This window comes from Lepeophtheirus salmonis, chromosome 6 (assembly GCF_016086655.4).
Source record: "Lepeophtheirus salmonis chromosome 6, UVic_Lsal_1.4, whole genome shotgun sequence".
NCBI lineage: Eukaryota > Metazoa > Arthropoda > Copepoda > Siphonostomatoida > Caligidae > Lepeophtheirus > Lepeophtheirus salmonis.
Genome location: NC_052136.2, coordinates 24,830,182 through 24,848,314, shown reverse-complemented (window position 1 = coordinate 24,848,314; position 18,133 = coordinate 24,830,182). Strand labels below are relative to the sequence as shown.

General features: G+C 29.8%; 2 protein-coding genes across 4 annotated transcripts; both read left to right on the top strand.

Annotated features, from left to right (window-relative positions):
• The first annotated feature begins 1,871 nt into the window (after positions 1 to 1,871).
• LOC121119712 (ecdysone-induced protein 78C) lies at positions 1,872 to 12,405 on the top strand. The gene is made up of 6 exons (XM_040714469.2): positions 1,872 to 2,900; positions 8,585 to 8,766; positions 8,825 to 8,924; positions 9,328 to 9,485; positions 9,991 to 10,194; positions 10,257 to 12,405. The coding sequence occupies exons 1-6, from the start codon at positions 2,540 to 2,542 to the stop codon at positions 10,521 to 10,523; spliced, it is 1,272 nt and encodes a 423-aa protein (XP_040570403.1). The 5' UTR covers positions 1,872 to 2,539; the 3' UTR covers positions 10,524 to 12,405.
• Positions 12,406 to 13,571: 1,166 nt separating this feature from the next.
• Positions 13,572 to 17,552, top strand: LOC121120114 (immunoglobulin domain-containing protein oig-4). Of its 3 annotated transcripts, XR_011780907.1 has the most exons (5): positions 13,572 to 13,740; positions 16,331 to 16,563; positions 16,629 to 16,787; positions 16,914 to 17,153; positions 17,223 to 17,552. XR_011780907.1 is itself a non-coding variant. In XM_040714951.2 (4 exons), the coding sequence occupies exons 2-4, from the start codon at positions 16,348 to 16,350 to the stop codon at positions 17,064 to 17,066; spliced, it is 528 nt and encodes a 175-aa protein (XP_040570885.1). In that variant the 5' UTR covers positions 13,572 to 13,740; positions 16,331 to 16,347; the 3' UTR covers positions 17,067 to 17,552. The 3 variants fall into 3 exon arrangements, 2 of the variants coding, with proteins under 2 accessions (XP_040570885.1, XP_071745708.1); XM_040714951.2 differs by having other exon boundaries at positions 16,914 to 17,552; XM_071889607.1 differs by lacking the exon at positions 13,572 to 13,740 and having other exon boundaries at positions 16,092 to 16,563; positions 16,914 to 17,552.
• The last annotated feature ends 581 nt before the right edge of the window (positions 17,553 to 18,133 follow it).

The window sequence follows — 18,133 nt, the reverse complement described above, 5'->3', positions numbered from 1 at the left end:
CTACTCCCTCATGAGGGCTGGTACTTTTCCTTGGATGAATGATCCTTCTCTCGTCTATCTTGGAATTCGGAATCCAACTTTCTATTGAGAAAGATGATCAAGTAAGAAGTATCTTCCTGAGATTTCCTTGATCTTCCTGTTTTCAGGGCATGACGTCATGAAATTGGATCGAAATCGGGAAAAACTACAAAATTGGACAAAAACCTTGGAGATGCATATTTTTTAAATAGATTTTTAAAGGAGAATGTCGTTTCTCAACATTTTTTTAGCATAAAAATGGAAATATATCGAGTTCAGAACAAGATACAAAATCAATAAAAACATTTTTACAAAATTTTTAGTAATCCTCCTTTTAATTTGGGATTGTTGTAAGGATAAAAAATGACTATGAACGATAATGGTCCCGAATTACTATCATCCCAGATATTTTAGAATTACAATAACTGAGAAAAAACTGTGATCAGTTTTGGATTTTGCGTTTATAGATAAATTTGATTATTGACTTTAATTCATTTGAACAAAATCCCCCACAACATATTGCACAGTTTAATAGATTCACAATACATTAGAGAGCTGTGACATTTTTTCTAAGGTTCACTCCTCAGGTTCTCATGTACTCACTCTATGTACACATTTTAGACTCCATACTAAATTTGAACCTGATAGATTTTCATAGTATATCTACCACATTTTTATTTGAAATTATAGAACTTAACTCCATAATTTAAATACAGAAATTTTAACTCAAATATCCCAATATTTGATGACTTTTGGTGGAAAAGCTCTTCCTTTGTAGTAAAGAACGTGTGTCAAATTTTAGTTTGCTAAAATTAGTCGAACATCGGATACATATGAAACATTTATCGAGGTTACAACTATGATCTTGTGTAATCCTAATAGTGGTTTAAAGTTAATTTCTTTCCGGTATAGTAAATGGGCCGAAAATGGCCTATAATTTGATATAACAACCAACCATACAAATAGTGTCTGAAAAGTAAAGCTTGATATTCATAAATTCATTTTTTCTCACTTCTTAAAAGTACCTACATAATTTTTTTAAGCCAACAAATTTTTATGTGCACACACAATTCATAGAAAATAGGAAACCCTATACACATATGTAGTTATATAACTTAAAAAAGACATATATGAGGCGTTGAAGATCCCTCCCCATTTTTCTTCTTCTTTTTTTTGTCTTCAAGACATAATTTTTTTTTTTTAAATACATTTCTGGAAAAAAAAATTCTTTCTTTGAATGGTTAACATGGCTTACATAAGCTATTATTATATTTATGAATAGGAAAATAGCAAGGAAGCAAGACAGAAATCTCCACCTCTTGTCAGTTGTATCTACCCTTTATATACTGACTGACAAGAGTCGTTGAGTGTAAATGCCATAAGCAATAACTAATATGCAACTTGGGGAAAAAGAAACAGTTAGTGAAAACATATTATTATATAGATTGGAACAATGTATGTAGTTACTCCCATGTAGATTTTGAAACACGGGGCTCCGTCCATGCACTCACTACTCAAGAGATCACTTGAAAATAATATGTCCGAGGATATACTTCTCAAAGTGGGTAAGAGAATCAATGAGTGTCCTCAAAAATAACTGCATTTAACTGCACCACCTTTTGATGAATAATGTAACCTTGAAAAGCTACGTAACGTCATGATTTAAAGAAGTGAAACATAAATAAATAATTTTATAGGGGAAAATAACTGTTGTTGTCTTGAGCGGAATGTGTTTACTACACAGTCTAAGATGTTAGATGTGTGTGTTAGAGAGAGAGAGAGAAAAAATAAATAAAAAACGCGGAAGCGTGAATGTCACATCATCTTTTCATTTAAGTTTCTTATGATGAGGTGGAGTCTGTGCCGATAAAGAGAGGGAGAGAGAAAGAGGATTCACCACCACCACTAACATAACTGTTATTTCATCAAGTAAAATTCTTATTTTCTTCTCCTTCTTTCCGGACGGAACTTATTCCAACTACAGTGAAGCAACAACAACAATTCAATGTAGATAGACACTAGAAGTACAAACGCAACAACAACAACAAGATGAGATGAGGCAACCCGGCTCTCTCTCTCCCTCCCTCTCAATCACTATTCAGTACTCACTACTACTCCCTCGCTTGCAGGTGAGGTGAGGCTACTAGGCCTGTAAAAAAAGAAAAAGAGAGTGTGTAATTTAATTTTTTTCCGAATTTTTTATGTATTAAATAATAACATATTAGTTAGATCTCCGTTGACTTGATCAGTGATAGGAACGCGGTATCTAATATATTTTTATATGTACACGTACGTTCTATGGGTTTAATTTTTGTGAAGTTTAATATTAAAGTATCCATACAAGAATAATAAGAAGAAAGTATTTGAGAAAATTAGCATAGCTAGTTTACTTAGAAGAAAAGTAAAACTCTTTTTCTTCTTCACCCATTCTTCTTCAATAGTCATTACTCTACTCATCCTCACCGTTTGTACCTCATCATTTCACATCATCCACACATCATAAGACTTCATCGTCGTGGACATGGATCCTATATCGGATTCTTCAGTGTCGTCATCAACCTGGTCATTTTCAGACCGTCTGCATGGTCATCGTTATGAGGGAAACGCCTATGGGCGTCGAAGGGACTCTTCTTCAACGAATGGAAGTGGTGGTGGTATCGGCAGTGGAGGAGGAGGAGGGGGGATTGGGAGTCGCTCTGGTAGTGGTGTTGGTGGAAGTAAAATGAACTCTTCTAGCAATAGTTCTTCAAAAGGCAATGACAATGATAACGTTGTGAGCTCCACAACCTCTTCTCCACCCCGATCTTCCTCCTCTTTCTATTTATCGAATGATTCCACTATACTCCGGAACGCTCTGCTAGATAAAAATAGAAAAAGTTATTGTAAGTTTTAAAAACACACACACACAAAAAAAAAAAAACAATCAAAGACCCCAATAGTATTTACCTACTTAATATTACATTTGCATATATATATATATATATAAAAATCATATCATATCATTCAATACAATTTTGTCGTTTGAGTGCTGCTCCTCTGCTCCTGAACCTACTGCATACTTTCTATACTCTACTACTCCTATGTACTCCTTCACAAAATTTACTTTTTATACACTCATTCTTCATATACATACATATTTATTATTATTATTCTATAATTGATACTAAATGTATGTATATATATATACGTCTTATTTATTAGATATATACATACATACAATCTTCAAGAAAAACAATAATATTCCTTCCAAAGTACAAATTTGTTACATTTATGCTACTATTGCTACACTACCTACCTTATACATACTTACTCAATTACTTACTTACATCCATATAGTTTGTTGTTTGTTACAAAAAAAAAAAAAAAAAATCATGTTGTTTTTTCTACTTTTTTTTTTCTTTCTAATTTATGATCTATGAAATACAGAAAAAATTCAACCATCAAAGAATCTCTTTAGTTTTATTGTCCTTATCATTTATACTTAACGGAACTTTTTGAAAAGCAATTCACGCAACTCCTTTCATTCAAAATTAAAGAGAGAGAAAGAAAAAAGGAAATTTTTTGTATTTTAATAAAACAGCATTTTAAAAGCATAAATTGCAGCAGTGGCAGCAACAGACTCCACGACGATTGTACTTGGAATGAAACTTTTCTTCTTCCTTCAAGATGTGGTTAACTTCTTCTTTTTTTCTTCCTTTTTTCCTCTGCTTTTGAATAAGCAAAATAATGGTTGGACTAAATTAGGAGGTACACAGTAGTACATAGTAGTAGTAGTAGTAATAACGATAACAATAATAATGGTACTCAGTCATAAAAAAGGGTTTCCTAACGCTCGCGCGTTTCTTTTTTGGCTCTTGAAATGATGTAATAATGTTGGTTACTACTGGAGTTCAATAATCTTTTGATTCTTATATTTTTTCATTATTATTATTATTTTGCCCCCCCCCGTGTTGTTTATGATACTCTTTTTTCCCTTTTCTTTTTTGTTGTTTCTGTTGTTATTTTTCCAACAAAAAAACCAACAGTTAACACTACTTTCTTAGTAAATAATGCAAAAACTCTTTTTACTCCTAATAAAAATGTTTTTGAGCATTTATATTTATTATTCGCATTGAATAAGACCTATTAATTCAAATGTGAAAGCCACCATGGAGAGAAGTACCCCTCTTAATTAAGAGATATGCACCTTTGATTTGATTTACAAGAGGGAAGAGCAACTCTAATATATCAGAGTGTGCGTAGAATCAATAGTGCAAATACTAATATGATTTCCAGGATAGTAATGTTCTACAAACGTACACAAATACATACTTTTAAAGTAATTGTAGCTTGTATGTGTTGAATATATATACGAGTATGTAGAAGGGGTATTGAACTTTTTATACTGAACAAAACATTCTTAGTTTTTGCAACATTCAAGGTTGCATCTCTCCCGTAAAATATCGAACAACAACATCATCATCACCGAAATGACAATTTTGAGCAACATGCATGATTATATTTAATACATATACATAATATTATATATATAACTAGGATATACTACCAGTATTATATATTTTATAACAAATGATTTTATTATGAACATACTATGATTACTAAGACAAACTCTCTTATCCTCTTCTTTCCCTTTATTACGAATTATTTAATCATGCACAGACTAAGAATACTAAGACAAACTTGCTAATCCGCGGAACGGACCACGGACAGACACGTACAAAAATATGATGTTATGGTAGATAGATAGCAATAATATTTACAGTATATATATGTATGTATAGAGAGAAAGAGAGGAACACAAGTGAATGAACTCGACTCCTCCTAAATATATAATATATTATATTATATGTATGTAATAACATATCTTTTATATATAATAGAAGGGAGATAAAAGTTCCTATTTCTTCTATTTTTAATCAAAATAATTTGTATGTATATTTATGTCAACCAACCTTGTGTTTGACCTTAGTAGATACATATTGTGTGTACATATATAGAAAGGGTTGAGAAGAGTATGATGATATGTAGATTGTACATAGTAAAGAATGTGTATTACATATATGTTGTATAATAAAGGAATAAACTTCCTGATTAGTTTGAAGCCCTTGAAATCGTAATCACACATCATATGTAGAGTGTACAATGTGGAAGGAGTAGGAGGAAAAGAGAAGAAGAAGAAGGGATGTTGTTGTTGTTGTTTAAACATTAGCAAACGAAGGACATTTAAATTTAGCTAACAGAATGTAGTCTATAGTAGCTGTTGCCTCTGTAATGTTTATCTATTCTGAGTTGAATTCATAGTTGAATGAACGACAACTATAATACAATGACATAGCCCACTATTACTATTACTACCAATAGTGTGTTTTCATGTGACGTTAGTATTGTTGATCTAAGCCATTTTGGGAGCAAACACACAAGCAGGTTTAATAAGAATGCAACCCTTTTTTTTCTCAATAATATCAAGGAAAATAGGGAATTATTCCTGTGTATTTACATGTCAAAACGGGAATAACAAATAAATGGACTTTCCTGTCTATCAAAAATATATCCCTAGTTTATATATAAACTAGGGATATATTTGAAGAATATGTTATTAAATCGCCTTACAATCATATTTTTATAGTGTGGACAATAAATTAACTCTTACAATGGGGGGAAATATGATATTTCTCTCTACTTATCCTACTTTTCTCCTCCTTAATCGATCAGAAAAATATTAATTGTACAAATCTAGCCATTTCCTAGGGATTTTGTACATATTACTCTGATTAAATTCAAAATTCAAGGTTTATGATTAAGAATAAATACTATTCAATCCAGGTGCGAACTATTTTTTTGTTCTTAAAGCCATTTGATGGAGTTTCATGAAGATTTATTGGGGATTTGTTCACTTTATATTGTAACAGTACCAATTAAGAGCCCCCAAGATGACGTTCCCTCCAATTATGATACAATTTATGACGTCAGTGAAAATGCTCTATAATCATATACATACATTAATGTACTTAAAGTCTAATAAATGTAGGTATATCTAAAAGTTTTGAGTGGCAGTTATGAAACTCTCTGTTTCAATTTTGGGTACTTTAAAATAAGATGTAAATAATAATTATTATTATGAGTTGATGAAATGCATAATTTGTAATGTTGTAGCAAGAGGTGTATATGAATACAGAATACTAGATGAACACACAAATTCATCACACGCGGTGAAACACGCTTTGCAGTAATAATAACAATAACAATAGTAATGAAATAAAGGAAACGGTTAAGTACAATGAACTTTTCTTCTTTTCATTGCTATATTATAATTTATAAAAGTTGAAGTAGCAGCCTTTTTGTGCTGCCTATCACATGCTTGACACATTCCCACAATACTGCATTTGCAAAGGAAACTACTGATACATAAACTGATTGTAAGACTTTTGCTTGTCCTGCAAAACGCAGAACGGGAATTTCTCTTGTATGAAGGGAAAAAGAGGTCAAAAATAGACCTGTGATATTGATGCAGTGAGTAACTCACTCCTCCGTGTAGTTCGTCCGTCAAGTTCATTACTCCCCAAAGATTTCTATTTTTCTTATTATTGTTACAGAGAGATTCAAAAGAGAGAGAGATAAACATTATTCCTATTAACTTCGCTTATATGATTTATCGCAAATATATATATACAATAAAATTGATCGGACCGTAAGAGAATTGAACAAACTCTTCCACACAGATCGAGGAAGAAAATAGGTCATGAGTTATACCATAAACATACATACAAATGTAATACTTATGTACTGAACCAATTGTGAAAATACAGTGATACATACTTAAATTAGGAGTTGTCATTTTATTAGTTGAATACACCTATTGCTCATTACCTAGATGGATCATGAAAAAAATATCTACCTTTTGTATATATTTGTATTGTGCCCAAACACTCCTGTTGTTATTTTTTTTAAGTTGTATATTCAACCATATTATAAAGTGAAATTTTGTTATTATTCAATAGAGTAGTGAGAGAGAAAGTATTTTTCCGTGTTGCTCCCGCTGCTGAGAATATGTACATACATTGTAGGTGCGCAATGATCTCTTCAAAATTTCTATTGTGTTTCTCCTTCCCTTTTTCTTCATATCATGTATATGTTATTATGTATATTATAAGATAAGTACAAGGGTCTTTGAAATGAGTTTAAACTACCTATAACTCCAAACATACTTATATATTAACAATAGAGGGATTTCACCATTCGTAAAGGGGCCCATAAACAAATTTTACAATAATAATAAAAATTATGCATCCTTTTTAATTAAGGAAAAGGATAAATGATTATTATTGTCGTATATTGTGATGTCAAAATAGAACCAATAGACATGCAGAATTCAACTTTTATCCTTACATTTCATAATTTTGCATCAAAATTAAGTTTTTATAACGTTCAACATTCATATATAGTATGTTTAATCAATTGGTTATTAAGGACCAAGTTCTTCCCCCCTTTTTTTTTTATCCTAATCCATTTTGAGCAAAAAAAATCTTGCATTTTCAAATTTCTGAAGTCCACAGCAGTGTACTATATAATGGGAACACTATAATCTACAAAACAAAGATTGGAAGGCAATAAGAAATCAAATTTATAACGACCCTCTACATTTTTTTAAATATAACTGTTTGTGTGTTTGGGATAAAGGCAAAAACTATGCAAGGGCTTTGTCTATTTTTAATTTCTAAGGCCATTAAATGAAGTTTCCTTAAGATCTTTTATGAAGTGTTATGCCCATTTTGTTTTACGTCTACATATAGGTTTATTATGCAGTCTGTGGTATCATAAAGTCTTAATATTAATGACAGATAATATCTCATCCCTCATTTACTTCTCTCTTATAATCATAAACATTTTATCCTGTTTACTCCTCCCTTCCCTTAAAAATATATGTAATTACAATTATCATAAATAATTTGAGTCATTAGTTGCCAACATTTTTTGAAGAATGCAAAATATGAAAGTTACTTTACATGTAGTGTGGCGTACATTGTACGTTCTGATTCATAAAAACTAGTACGAGTATATATAAACAAAATGCCTGTTCCATGAATCATCACCATCACTGAGACCCCATTTTCTAATCTAACGGTTCTCTCGTCATCAGCAGTTGAAAAGTATGTTGTTTTCTTATATGCATACTAAATAAATATTCGCCTATAATGGTGAATAAGGATGATGATCATGATAAATGAACATATGTGTAATATACAAAAGTTCAAAAGTGTTACAAGTGATGTTTGTTATTCTTTGTTTTAATACATGAGATAATGTTTTGTTATATCATATTCGACATACTTCTAAAATTTAACTCAACTCAACTTTCAAACAGTTCAATTTCCAAAACCAATAATTTAGAAGTAGGTCATGATATATGATATATAAAAACTCTCTTTCATAAATTAAAACAAAGAATTACATAATGCCACTAATAATACTTTTGCTCCAGGCCCACGGTATATAAATAAGGATTAATACTTTAGAACTCATCACACTTGACGTATATAATATGAAATTATTATTATCTTATTTGCAGCTCTTAGAAAACGAAGACGAAAGGAAAAAACCATCGCATCCCCTGTACCCGCTTCATCCCCCTATCCCATGTCCAATAACAATGTTGTGGACTCTGTTAAATTAGCTCTAGAAATCAATTGTCCATATACAACACAAATTTTGATAAGTCAGAACCATTATCAAAGGGTCCTGCAGCGAGGGGTACGTGGATGATACCTATTTAAAAAGAATAATTAACTACTACTATTTCCTCTTTTAGATGGATCCAACTGAAGAAAGAGAAGTGCTTTGGTTGCGATTAATTGAGGCCATCTCTCCAACTATTGCCAAAGTTGTGGAGTTCTCCAAACAAATTCCAGGTACAGTAAAAATAGGGATTGTGTACTGTACATTAATATTACATGTTTTTTTGTTTTTTTACTGAACCGTGATTTTTTCTTCCGAAAAATAAACAAAACCGTTATTTGGAAAAATATATATCCCTCATAACATTTTTTGCAAGGTTCTGACACTTTAAAAATAAAAACTAGACATATTTGTGTCAAAATTGCTAATTTCCAGACGTCTAGGTTCATTCCACTGTAAAAACCAGTATCATGCCAAAATGGCATGAGGAAACTGAAATTTCGCAGACTGTGTTTGTGTTATGTGTTCCATCAGAATGTTGTAGTCAAAAAATAACTCCAAAAATGGGGCACTCTATGGTCTATAATATAATTATACAAACGATTTCTCAATGCCTTCTATCTTATTCTTTTGCAGGATTTTTGGATCTTCCTCAAGATGATCAGTTGCTGTTAATCAAGTACGGATTCTTCGAAACATGGCTTCTCTGGACATCTCTACTCCGGAGAGTATCTCCAGGAGACGAATTTCCTGGAATTTATCTTACCAAACTTCTACATTTCATTCTGAAAAAAGTAAGGACTAGGAAACAGGAAACAACTAACAAAAAGTTGATTCCCTTTATTATATTTTCTGGATAGAAGGAAGTAATAACTCCTCCGAAATCCTTGGGCTTGTTGTTATTATTCTTCTTTTTATTATTACTCTTAGTCCTTGGTCGTCTGTAAAGGCTCGTGTTCCTTTATTTTTTGCCTTTCAGAAGCAGGAGTAGAAACAACAACCTTGTAGCCGGTTAAAAAATATTCCACAACTCAAATCTTTAAATATGTGTAACTTCCGATATGTTCTGCCCAAAAAAAATACAATTATTACATGCATATGTATACCTACATATATATATAATATTCTTTGGCATTTATGTAATAATATTCAAGGCCTCAAATACACATATATATTGTATAAATATGTATTCTGTTATAAGTATATATATATACATAGGTATATGCAATATTAGGACTTGACAAATTGCTTTAACTAAACTTAAATTCGTTTAATTCATATCTATTTTTCATTTTATAGCCAAGTTTGGTAGAAGGGATCCTTTCTTTTTGGAGCTCTATTCATCAATTAAATTTAAAAGCATCTCAAATGGCACTCTTCTCCGCTTTATTGCTCCTTGTGCCCACACGACGAGCATTGAGTCAAAGTGCAAGTATCCATAGACTGAGAAATAAGATTTTATCGATTTTAGAAGACTTGATTAGAGAGGACTCCGTTGAGTTGGTGAGAGAGACTGTGATATACTCTCGATAAAATATACATAACTTTCCTTTTATTTCTTGCAGAATGGTTCAGCTCTTTCAGAGGCTCGAAATGAGAGACCAGTTCTCCTAACGAAAATACTTCGACTAGAGTCGCAGCTTCGTACCTTAGAAAAAGAGCACAGAGAATCCCTAGACTGGTTGAGATCCCGTCGACGTAGTGGACGACTTACAAGGGAGGTACCAGTATTATGGAGTGAAATATTTGACATTCCACCATGTGGGATTGACCTCAGCGGCGCTAAGGTCTCATCGTCCATTTCAAATGAAGAATCCTCTCGCTCTTCTTAGGAAATGTGAACTTATTACTTTGTTATTTCATTTTTTCTTCGTAGACGTCTTCGATTAAAAGGATATTTCTTTTAAAAAAAGGATTTAATTCTTGTATAGGCTGAATAATCTAGTAATTTAAATAATGGATTTTGTCCCGATAGGACATCAAAAAACAAAAACAAAGGAACCCATAAAGACTGTTATATAAAAAGTGTGTGTGTATTATGTGCTAAAACTGAAAGTCGTATAAACTATTACCCAAGTAATAATAATGAGGATTTATCCGCTACAATCACATCGATTACAATGATAAAGTAGTCTTCATAAGGAACATAATCATCATACATTCTTAATATGTATTGTATATCATCTTCTACAATCAAAAAACATATTATAATCTACTCCTTCTTCGTCGTTACTCTTTTAATTTGCTGTTAAACCAAAACCAATCAATTGATATAATAACAGATAAATGCAAATAATGGCAATGTATAAAATCAGACTGGAGAAACATCCACAAAGACTAAAAAAATATTTCCAAGCCTTGAAAGCTCTGTCACAAGACACAAAGCCAAAGACTTAAAACAAACATAAGTCCTTAAGTTTATTCAGATGAATATTGGAAAAAGTAATTTTTTTGTCTAAAATCAACCCGGGTGGATAACTGGGATTAACTTTTTTGGAAGAATTTCAAAATATCATTTATACAATACATACATTCATACATAAACACGAAATAGATTTATTTTAAATTCTATGAAAGGTTGAGTGAGCCAACTCTGCTCTGAATACTTGCGTCTCTCTACGAACTTAATTTTGTCTTGTTGGACCAATTTCTTCCATCAACATTCTCACTTTAGAATTTGAATTCAATGCAATAATACATAATAATGAATACAATCACAAATTTTCTCATTCAGCACTCGAGCTTTTTTGGAATACGTAGATAAATCATTTCAAAACAGTATTTATGTACGTATGTTTGCATATCGTTGTTAGTTTAATTATTCTTATTATATCTTTGTACGGGGTAATACATTTATATATTCTATAAAAATATTTATTTGTCCACATACTTTGCAACGATCTCTCTAATATGGCAAATATTTTTTTGTACTTTTTTTTTTTTTCAAAGCCACAATAATCATTCAATAGATAACTATATCCTGTGATAAATACCATTCTAAATTATAATTATTTGTCGTAAATCATTTCATAAAGAATAAATATTTATTTTTTATGAAAAAAGTACATTTTGCCTTGAATTATAGAGGCCTGATACTTTTTTAAATCAATGATGGATGTGAGTCTATTATTAAAAGAATATTTTTACATCCTTTAAGTTTTTTTTTTCATTTATATCAATATATATTTTTTGTTTAACTGTCTTTACCAGGAAGAAATACGTATCTTATGCTAATCTGACTATTGTTAATGATCTTCAAGGCTGCATAAACTCAATCCATTTATGATATAAGAAAAGGGTCTCAAAAATGGATACATAATTTTGAACCAATTCGTAATTCGCAATCCTTTTTATTTTATATAATGAAGATACTAAAATATGTTGCTATTACATGATATATGTATGTATACAAGTATATACAATATAGCGCATAGCTATTGTACAAAGCTTACCTCTGTGTTATTTGAAAATGAACTGAACTGATTTACCTCTATCAGTACTCCCCCCTCAACGTATTTGTAAACCTATATTGCCCCATCCAACGGTGGTGTAACTCTTTTTACCATTTCAAAGTTCATATTAATTATTATAATATGTAAATTCCGTTACAATCTTCTTCAATAACTTTTTTTTACAATTTCTTTATCTTATTTGTATTAGATTTTTAAAATAAAGAAAAAATATTTAGTTTCATGTAATGGATCTCTACATAAATATGTTCAACTTATTTGCAATACATCGTTACATTATTGTATATGACATTCACACATTTAGGGAAATATCCATTCTCTTAATTCAGGTTTGTACATCATATAATGATCCTCAAGGTTAGATATTATGTACACACATGTACAACTGTGTACATTGCACGGAATATCATCAAATGTTACATACACATAAAAAGATTGAAATGGGTGGTCGCATATTGATTAAATATATATATATAGCATCATCAGCCCCTCAATAATATATGTCGCCGTTATGCTAAACAAAGTAGGAAGTACGTTTCTTAAGTAAGTGAGTTTTTAATATGACAAGTTTAGATTTGTGACTGAGCCTTGAATCAGAATAAGGAAGTTAAGATTACTTGAGAATGAAGGTTCCTATTTAATTAAATACATAATTGTTGTTATTACAAATTATGTATTTATTTAACTATTTGTCTTTTTATATATAGCAAGTAGGTAGATCAATTTAGGAAGTAAGACGTGTGACCTTAGTAATCATGGAACTGTAGTAAACATGTTCATTCTTCAATGCCAAATCTATTCATCAAATTAATTTAATTGATGATACACACAGTATATTTATAGAATAATAACATATCAACAAAGTTTGTTCTATGTATTTGAATAGTTATTGGCACAATAGGTTCAATTAGCTGATATATTATCTTATATAAACGATAGCAATTCATATTTACACTCATTCAATCCACAGCTATGAAATTGATACTGAAATCTGATATGAATGAACGCTGTACATATACAATGTATCTACTCGTATAAATATGTGCATAAATTTTTTATCAACTTTGTCTTTAAAAAAGTTCAAATATTTGTAATGACTTGTTTCTAATTGGTAAGGAAAACTAAGAAAGAAAAAAATCATTTATAATCGAGATAACTTTGAATATGTACAATGGAGATACATGCATATAATGAATAAATTCATAGTTCAAGTTCAAAGGATTAATGAACGACAGTCCTTGAAATAACATCATTATCAAAACATGACTGCAATTCCTTTTAACTTATAATCAACAATAAAAATGACATACATAATTTTGTGGTATTGAGATAGGCACAGACCTTAAATAATTAAATACCTACTTTACCTACATCCTCTGAAAAAGCTTAATTTAATCAATGCAATAATTTTTGCAATAGAACAGTTTTGATTTTTAGTATTAAAATGACGTTTACCATATTATCAGTATACTTTGCTTTAATTTAGACAATTTGATGGAATGATTACTCAACAATTTAATATTTTATTTTGAAATGTTTATATGCGTATATCGTTATTTTGAGTTGGATAAGTACTAGAGTAAGTATTTTAAACTTACTTTATGTCAAGCTAAAGTTTCAAAAAACCTTCCAAAAATATGTACATACCATGCACGGAAAATTCCATGCAGGGGAAAATTGTGCATCACTTTCTAAAATTTCATGTTTGAATAATACTTCAATATATAAATATGGGTTAATTATTTTTTTTTAAACATAAAAATCCAAGTTTTGGCTTTTAAAATGTATTAAATAATTGATTTTCCTGAATATATATTTATGATTAAGATACAGTGGTTAGGAAATAACATTACCATTTTTTCAAAAAGTTACCACTTATTACCAACAAATGGATGATAATTTAAAAAAATCTCAATATTTATTTATCAACATAATGTTTTTATTTTTTACTTCATATCAGTATTATTTTAGTGGCAGATTTTAAAATCACCTCAACTAAATTTATCCAGATCTATTCCTAAGTTTTAAGTCTCAAATAATGAATGTTAGACTCATACAATGTCGGCTTAAATGTAACAAAGTATATGTTTTTCTCTTTGAATGGTAAAATGTCTAGAATTGATTATCATATAAATTAAAAGAAATAACCCCACATCTCTTAATCGATTTAATATTAAAGTTAACTTCCCGGCATTAGAAGAATTTATATTGTCATAATAACAAATCAGTAAAAAAGACCTAAAATCTAGCCCATCTCACCCTAGAATTGGCTGAAGAACAGTAACAGAATACATCATAATGTACAATAATACTAGAAAAATGTGGCAATCATTCTATCCCAACAAAAATAGAAAAACTCCTATTCATATGTTATACTAAATTCCTTAGAAGTATACAGATGAGCTTAGTTATTAAGTAAGCATCAAAGAAATCATTATTGGCATAATAAAATTGAAAGGAGAATGTCAGAAAATGAGTTGGAGGTGCACGAGTTTCACATCCATTATGTGGGATATGAAACTTATCAAGAAAACTCATAGATTCATTTTTACAGAATCCTAACAACATTAGTTTTTTTTGTTTTTTTAATGAGGGTGTATTTACTGCAACAACATAACATTTCTGTGGTTACTGCTACTATATGACTCACATTGAAAATTAAAAATAATCAAAAAGTTCAAAAGGAAAAGTAAAAGAACGACTTTTAAGTACAACTGTTAATTCAATTCACTAAATCTAATCTTAAAAAGGCATTATCAAGATAAATAAATAATTCAATATTATCTGATATAATGTTTTAGGAGTATACTAAAGAAAATTGCCGAAAAAATGTAGATTCAAAGGAACAAAAAGAGTTTTTAAATTTTTTTGAGGTGTATAGAACCACAGTATATTAATAGAGGGTTAAAAAAGTGTTTATAAGAGATAAATTAGAAAAACATATTGTACACAGTCAATGAAGTAAATATTTACATTTTTAAAACTCTCTTCTATTTTTCGGTGATAAATCATCAAATAATCATATTTTCTAACCATTGAATCTTAATCTTAAATAAATTATTAAATACATTTTAAAATCCAATATAGTGATTTAATAATTTTAAGTCATTTTATTCAAAACTGTGATTTGTGCTCAAAGTTATATTTTAATGAAATTGCAAAGTTATGTTTTTATTGGTACACACGGGGTACCATCAAATAAAAAGTTAACGTTATGAGCGGACTTTAAAAAATAAATTGTAAAGCAGCCAGGGGCGTCTGAAGTAGGTGACTGGAGGGGCTTTAGTCTGAAGTCTTAACCCCCCCCAATTAAGGAATTTTTGCTGTTAACTAGAAAACATGATATTAGAATTTTTGTAACAAAAAATGTTATATTTGAATTTTTTGGTGAATAGTTATAGATGTTTGAAATTTGTATCCAAAAAATGTAATATTTAAAAAAAAAATTTCAAAAATTTTTAGCATCTGAAATATTTTTTTTGTAACTTTTTTCGAAAAAATTTGATTTTCCTTGAACAGCTTTCGATTTTTAAAAAATTTCCGAGAAATTTAATATTTCCAATCTAATTTTTGTAGTTTTTTGTTTAACAAGTATTGATTTTGAAAAAAAAATTTCGAACAGCTGTGAAGTTTTGAAATTTTATTAAAAAAATTTAAAATTTAATTTTTGAAAGAAAAAAAAAAAAACCACCCTCACCATAATGTTTATTGTACAATAATATTTTTTTTATTTATGACCTCAATAAATATAGTAATAATGGATAAGAATGAGGAAGTAAATATAATAATTTCTACCAAAAAAAATATATAATTTTGATAAATAATTAATTTTGTAGTAAATCTTTGAAAATTTCCAGAAGTTAGAGCTTTAGTAAACTGTAGACTTTTACTCCCCATTCCTAATTAAAAATATTAATGATATTCGTCATCATGCCTTGCTCATTTAAAATCCCAAAATGTTTTCGTAGAATAAGGTATGCACAATGCATATAGAATATACATATTCATAGGTATAATAGTAGAATGAAGTGGAAACAATTTCCGCTCCTTCAAATATGAAAGAAAGTTCACTGTTTTTAATGTATAGAACTCGACTATTACTAATCTGTATCGATTTTCCTGCAAACAGGTTTTTAACAATATCTACGGTAATTTCATTTATTATATAGAAAGCAAAAAAAGCAGTATGGTCATAGCCATCAAAATCCTGTTGATGGCGCTTATCAGTTTTGGCGGTTTTTATTGTAACAAATCAAGTAATTTTGAGAATTTTAAATGGTGGTCGGATAAAAAGCCTGCAAACTTTGTTTCTAAATTCCATCAAAGGCCTCCTAATCTTCTACGTCCAGGAATTCTGCATTTTTCATCGGTCAAGAGTCAAAAATACTACCTTCATGACAAAGTAAGAGTAATAAAATGAACGCCTTGGCGAACTCCATACCAAGGATATGATTGCTTTAATTATAGGGAGCAAGAATAATTAAATCCTCGCATTTCATGAAACGATATCATCTTGGACGAAAGATAAGTTTTGTTTGTGTGGCTCAAGGCATACCTAGACCACATATTACATGGATAAAAGATGGATTAGAACTAAATGCATATGCTGCTTATGATCATGTCAGTGTAAGTAAGCCATAGTTAATATTTGTTTATTTAAACCTTATAATTTCAACATTTTTTATTCATAAAAGTATACACAAACTTCATTGTATACATATTTACTAACTTTTTATCTCAAAATCATGTTAGATAAGCGAATGGAGACTGAGTCGGCATAGATTAAAAAGCAAGGTGGAGATCGATCCTGCGATGCCAAAAGATGAAGGATTTTACGAGTGTCAATCAGACAATAAATTTTCAATTGATACAAGAGGATTTTTAGCAAAATATTCTCCTAATTGATTGTTTCCTACTTTTCCCTCTCTCTCATAGCTTTGAAATGTAGTATCATACCTATATATTATAACATACTATATAGGTATATAGTATGTAAGTATTAAATGATATTTTATTGTATATTCAATGTACGTAAATTAAATGTAAATCCCCCAATAAAAGGAGAAGAAGTAAACCGGAGCTAAATATAAATGTATGTACAATACTAAATAAATCTTCACCAATGGAGAGGGCGGAAAAGCCTAAAATATTAGAAGACAATGAGGCTCTAAATATTTAATAACATTTATGGCATGAATCGATATAAAATAACTCTACTACTTGTAAATAACAAATTATGTACCTATAGTAACAGGATTCAGTTTATTTTGATCATCCAATTTTACACACAATGTTAGGGTATGTATATAATTAAATGTTAATATTTGCACATGTATTTATTCAATAATCGATATTACAAATAAAATAAAATAATTCTTATGTACGAAATTAATTCGAATCATTTCCACTAGTTTCATTAATTAAGTAGGTATACATAACATAGCAACATAAAAATTTATTATTTGTTGAAAATAATACAACCTCCCGGTATGTTTAGAAAAAGAGAAACTAAAAATGAACGTGGTCACCCTGACATTTGGAAGAATGTTTGGGAGAAGAACAGCTTAGTTGTCATGATGTTTCATTCAGTTACCTACGAGCAGCTCTTTTGTATTCCACTTGTTACTGTTGTTACCAATACTAATTTTACAAGTATTTCATTTGACAAAAAAAAGTCGCTTTCTGGATCTTGATTTTAGCTTCTTTACAATGCTTTCGAAATTTGGTAATTTTTGCACAATATTTTAAATATCTCTATGTTGTTTTAGTTATATTCGAAATTTAGGAATATATATGTATATTGTCTTAATAGCTTCCTAATATTTTCAATTCATCATCATGTGGTTCTTCTTGGAGCCATTCTTTGTGCCAAAAAACTGAAGTATAGGCTGATCAAACCTGTCACTAATTGACACTGCTTTAGTATCATAGTTATTAAATCAATTATGGTCTTGTGTAGTGGCAAGTTAATG